The following is a 5,502-nucleotide window of genomic DNA, read 5'->3' on the forward strand; positions in this document are numbered from 1 at the left end:
AAAGAAACAAACTCTATCCCAAATATCCATCAATGAGGAAATGAATGAAGGTACTCTGCTGATCCAATAGAATACCATACAGCAGTGAAAATGGATGAAGGGGAGGCATCTGCCCATATGGGTGAATCTCAAGCATAATACTGAGGGGAAAAGAAGCTGGCAGAGGAACAAACTCTGCAGCATGTATGTTCAGCTAAAAATGCCCCATCATCCTAGCATTGTTCCTGGCCTGGTAAATATGTGGTAAAGAATCAGCAACTGCAGGGAAGGAGGCATGCCAACTTGAGAGCTTTCGTTTGGAAAGAGGGAAAAGGATGGGGAGGAGAACAAGGAGCTTCACAACATCCTTTTTTTGTTTTGTTTTGTTTCTTAATAAGCGAGCTATGCGGCTGTAATGTTCAGACTGAACTGAGCAGGGTGGTGGGCGCAGGATGTTTGTTATTCTCTATTCTCCGCTGCAGGCTTCCAATATTGTTTTAAAGTGAGACTGCGTTGAGGGGTTTTGGGGGGGGAGGGGACTACCAGAGGGCGGGACTCCCGGGCCCTCCCCCTGCCCGCCCGGCGGCCCGGGAAGCTGTGTGCGCGCAGCGGGCCGCGCGGGAGCGAGAGCGGGGGGCGGGCGCGGCCGCGCCGCGGCTGCTGACTCACTGGCTATAAATAGCCCGGGATATATGAGCTGCTCGGCTGAGCGCCGCCCTCAGTCCCCGCGGCCGCTGGCCATGGAAGCGCCGCATCTCTCGCAGCGGCTTTGGTCCTTCCTCTGACTGTGCCAGCCGCGGTGTAGGGCCCATAGGCGGCTTGGCGGGCACGCTGCCTCGGTCCCTCCCACCTGCCAGTCCTCGGCGCGTCCCCGGCGCGACCCCGCCGCACAGGGCAGCAGCTGCCGCACATCTGGCGGGGGCAGTCGGCAGCCTCCTCCCCGGCGGGAAGTTCCACCTGCCGTCTACCCCTCCCCCAGCACTCACCCGCCGCTCGTACTGCGCGTTGAGGTCGTCCGCCATCCGCCGCAGCTGGGCCCCTATCTCTCTGGCCCACTGCTCCTCCTCCCCCCGGACCTCCGGGGCCGCCTGGGTGGGACCGCCCGCCAGGGCCCCCGGGGTGCTGGGAACGGGCGACTCCAGGTGCTGCTCGGCCGGCAAGAGTGATGGCTGAGGACCTTGGAGAGGCAGAGGGGCGTGGTCACCATTCACCACCTCTCCAGGCCCTGGTGTGTCCAGGAGGAACCCAGGTCGTCAGGGCCTGCTGCTCCCTTTCCCAGCCACCTGGTTTCTCTTCTGTTCCCCGCCGCATTTCTAGAAACTCTTTTTTTCTTAGAGCCAGATTTCTCAGCTCCTTCCAAAGCACTAGAAAGCACGAAGAGGGCCTGGGAAGGCCTCTCTGGGGTCACCTGTCTGACCAGCTGACTCCCCACTGCCTGTGTCAGTCTGAAAGTCCTTTCTCTTATCCTACATAACGGCCTCTATTCCCAGAATGGAGCCAAAATGTTGCCTGTCCCATTACATAGGGGAAACTGAGGCCAGCCCTTAAAAAGTGTTCCAAGGTCACACAGGGATACAGCAACTGACCCCACCCAGAGTCACAAGCCTCAGGTCTCCTGCCCTCTCGTGTCCAACCAAAGTGAAGCCACACCCCCGGATGTGGCAGAGGCCTGGAGACCAGAAGGCCAGCCTGTGGCCGATTCAGAGCTCAGGACTGGGGGGCAGGGATGCAGGAGATGCCTTCCTGCCCCACCCCCTTCAGAGCTTCCTGGAGGTCTCCCTCCCCCCCCCCATCTCCGAGCTCCCCCGCTGTCTTGTCCCACCGCGTCCTAGCCTGAGAGCCCCCTAAGGCCAAAACCAGGGTCTCAATTTCCACATTTGTGACTCTGTCCCGCAAATCGGAGTCCCGGTCTCACGCTGCCAGGAACTGAGTTTTCTCTTTTCTTATACTCCTGGGCTACGGGGACAGGATGGGGGATGGGAAAAAACCTGGAATACCATTCCCCAGCTACACTGTGTGCTGACTGGGATGAGGCTCCTTGGGCACCACAGGGTTAACAGCCCATCAGGCAGGGGACCTTTAACCCTTCCCTGCCCAAGACTCACCCATTCCCGGAGGGGACTTTCCCAAAACAATGGCCCCATCCCCCTCTCCTTCCTCCTCCAGGACAGCCAAAAGGGCTAGAACAGGCCAAAGAGATGCAAATAAAGGCCGGGGGCCCCTCGACCCCTCCCCAAAGTCCAGAGGTGACTGTCCTCCCACTCATCCCACACTCTCTTTAACTGCAATCCTCTAGGGTCAAGGGGACCCAGACTGGGGGAGGGGAGCTGGGAAACAGCTGTTGCCTGAGGCCCGGAAAAGCCAGGGGCTACAACTCCGGGACTGCAGGCAGATTCCAGGAGGGACTTCCCGCTGGACCTGCCCCCTCCACCCCAGCCTCCCACTCTGTCTTCCTGCTTCTTGCAACACAAAGACCACATTGGCCACACCCTCCCAGTGGCCTGGCAGGGCTCCCCACCCCACCCCCTACGTTCCCACTTCTCCAGTTGCTCAGTGTCTCTCTGGTCCTATCTTTCCCTGGCTCCCTACATCCCTATGTGGGACTGGCACTTACCATCCAGGCGCGGGCCTCGGGGCCGGCTGCGGGGACCCCCAGGCCAGCGGGGGCCCCCTAGGGTGGCAGTGACGGCGGGCGGGGCGGTGGGGGCGCAGAGGTAGGCGGCGGGCAGCAGAGCCGGGGCGGCAGGGGCGGCGGGCAGGCCGGGCTCGCAGAGGCCGCAGGACACGGCCGAGGGCACTAGGCGGCCGAGCGGGAAGGGGCGCGGACCGTCGCGAGCCAGGCCCTCTACGGGCTCCGGGGAGCTGCCCTCTTGGCGTGCGCGGGCCATGGCGCTCCCTGGGGCCTGCGGGACACAGGGGAGGAGCAGGTCAGCCGGGAAGTGCAGGGGGCGCCAGGAGCCCACATTACACCCTGCTGGGGCTCAGATCCTAGATGGAGCGAGAAGTGTGGGTGATGGCCCCTCCAGACACATCCAATTGGGGGATGACACAGGGATCAGGCTGCCCAAGACAGCCTCCCATACACACAGTGATGGGCACACGGAGGGACCAGGAGGTACAGGACTCAGATGAAGGGGTCTGTCAGGTGTGTATGAGGGTTCTGACAGTCTCACAGCACAAACTCACTCTACCAAGGGACACACAGGGCATGGGATGGGGAGGTAACTTCCCAGACATAGTGATGAGCACACACAGGGCAAGAAGGTGCTGAGGGCTCCCACAACACACACAGGACTCAAATGAGAAGACCGTTGGGAGTATGTATGGGGGATGTGAAGGCTTCACAACACATACACACAGGAATCAGGACTGGCCAGCCTGACTTCCCACCCTATCTTCCGCTGCCCACAAACATCGAGATGGTCCCAGTCTTAGACACAGCTACTCAATACACAAGACACACATACACACACAAACCAAAATATGGACATGCACAGACACACACACAACCATCATAACCACTCTACACACACTGCATACTGGCTGGCACAATCCATCCTCTCTGATCCCCTACACAGGTATACAAACTGTCAAAGTCTCACACACTGACCCACTATAGGTATGCCTGGGGACACACATAAACAGGATGCAGCCATCACAAGCACAGACAGAAACACACACAACCTAGGCATTGCCTGAATACTCTCCACACACACACACCCCCAAGAGATAAGACCTACACACTGCTGGACTCACATATGTGTCAACACAAAATAAGATACCCATGGACGCACACAGATCAGTACCACCAAAACACACCCACATGTCACCAACTCTGAGACCTCAGGACACAGGTAAATCAGGCATACACAGGCACATGCCATCAGATGCTGATGCATCACTATACATGCGGGCAGTGACACAGACACAAACCCACCCTTCTCTCCCAACCCTAAAACACCATCAGCAACTGTCAGCATGGACACACACACACACCCTACAGCTAACTAATCCCACACAGCCCAGCAGCATACACACCTAAAGCTCTGACAGAAAACACTGGTCTCACGTGACTGACATAAACACTACACACACGCAGCCCACATGACACACATGAGCCAGCAATCACAGAGACAAGCCCCTCAGACCCAACACGCACACTCACACACACACACAGAGACTCTGACACAGCCCTATCCAAGAGGCTGTCAGCAGCACCCACCAATTGCACTGTACAGATCCAACAGAGCCTTGATCCTCAGTCCCCAGACGCTGATGCCAGACGCACAAACCAAACACAGACTGAGACAATCCCCTCTCACACCTGACAACTCACACAGACACCTGGATAGAGAAGGGGCATGGACACTGGAGAAGCACACCATCGCAAATGCAGGGCAAAGACACATGCCCCAGAGATAGACACAGAGAGCTAGCCACAGACGAGACAGTACACATAGGGCAGGACACACAAGCACACACAAACAGCACAATCAACACACAAACAGCTCACTCAAGCAATACCCAAACACCACAACCACACACCATAGCACATGCAGGCAACACAGACTCACACAGTCACTCCCAAACAGCATACACAGACAACTCTCACAGAGAACACACGCACAGGTACACCCACGCCACGGGCATGGCATATACACAGACAGAACCCCACAAGAACACGCGCGAGGACTCACGCATACACCTCGACGGGTCGCAAACCCTAACATTCCTCTGGATTGACCCAACCACTCCCTGCAGACTCCGGCACAAACTCGGAGCCAGACACACGCACACACCCAGGCGAGACACCTGCAGATCCACAACCCCGCACACGCGCGCTCTCACAGCGGACCCAGACGCCCCCTCCTCTGTCACAGCCCCCCCCCCGCCGCCACGTGCGCCTGCCCCGCCCGCCAGGCAAGCGCGGGGCCAATAACCGGCTGTTGCTGGGGCGCAGCCCCCGCCCGCAGGAGCCGCAGACTCCATGGCCCGCAAGCCACCCCCTGTCGCCGCCCCCAGCGGGTGCGCGCCCTGGGTGTGGCCGCCCCTCTGTGCTGCCCCCCAACCCCTCCTGGACTTAGGGGGCTGGGGCAACCTAGGGTCCACGCTCTTCCCCGGGCCATACTGGCCACCAGGGGGCGCTGCCGAGCTCGCACCCCATTGTTTGTAAACAAACCAGCCAGACCGCTGAGGCACCTGTGCGCCCCGACTGGGCGCCCGACTTGTCTAAGTGCCTCCGGCCCAGCAACCCAGTCCGGGGGCCTCGTGGGGGTGGGACTCGGTGTAGGAATGCAGGACGCCCGCACTGCTCTCTGAGTGCACACCCGTCACTTCCTCCAGGGAGCCCACCAGGCCTTAACAGTCCCGACCAGCCGGGATTCTGGGTCCTCACACTCACCCCGGGGGCATGAACACGCCAGAGGGGGCGGTGATGGGGGGGCGGGCGGCTTCCTTTAGGAGGGCGCGCCCGCCGAGCGCCGCTCTCTGTGGCGGCTGCTGCTGTTGCTGCTGTTGCTGCTG

The 5,502-nt window shown here is 59.7% G+C and overlaps 1 protein-coding gene across 2 annotated transcripts in view; it reads right to left on the bottom strand.

Annotated features, from left to right (window-relative positions):
* The window catches only part of BBC3 (BCL2 binding component 3), a 9,956-nt gene that overhangs the window by 2,976 nt on the left and 1,478 nt on the right, over positions 1 to 5,502 (bottom strand). Inside the window, exons 1-3 of one of the 2 annotated variants that reach the window (XM_012811169.1) lie at positions 5,381 to 5,493; positions 2,594 to 2,882; positions 966 to 1,156 (exon numbers count right to left, since the gene is read on the bottom strand). In XM_012811169.1, coding sequence (XP_012666623.1) covers positions 966 to 1,156; positions 2,594 to 2,867 — 465 coding nt within the window. In that variant the 5' untranslated portion in view covers positions 2,868 to 2,882; positions 5,381 to 5,493. Of the gene's footprint in view, positions 1 to 965; positions 1,157 to 2,593; positions 2,883 to 5,380; positions 5,494 to 5,502 lie in introns of those variants that run through there. The other variant, XM_003799550.1, reaches the window with a different exon arrangement.

Source organism: Otolemur garnettii, unplaced genomic scaffold (genome assembly GCF_000181295.1).
Source record: "Otolemur garnettii isolate 467f Iridium unplaced genomic scaffold, OtoGar3 scaffold00152, whole genome shotgun sequence".
NCBI lineage: Eukaryota > Metazoa > Chordata > Mammalia > Primates > Galagidae > Otolemur > Otolemur garnettii.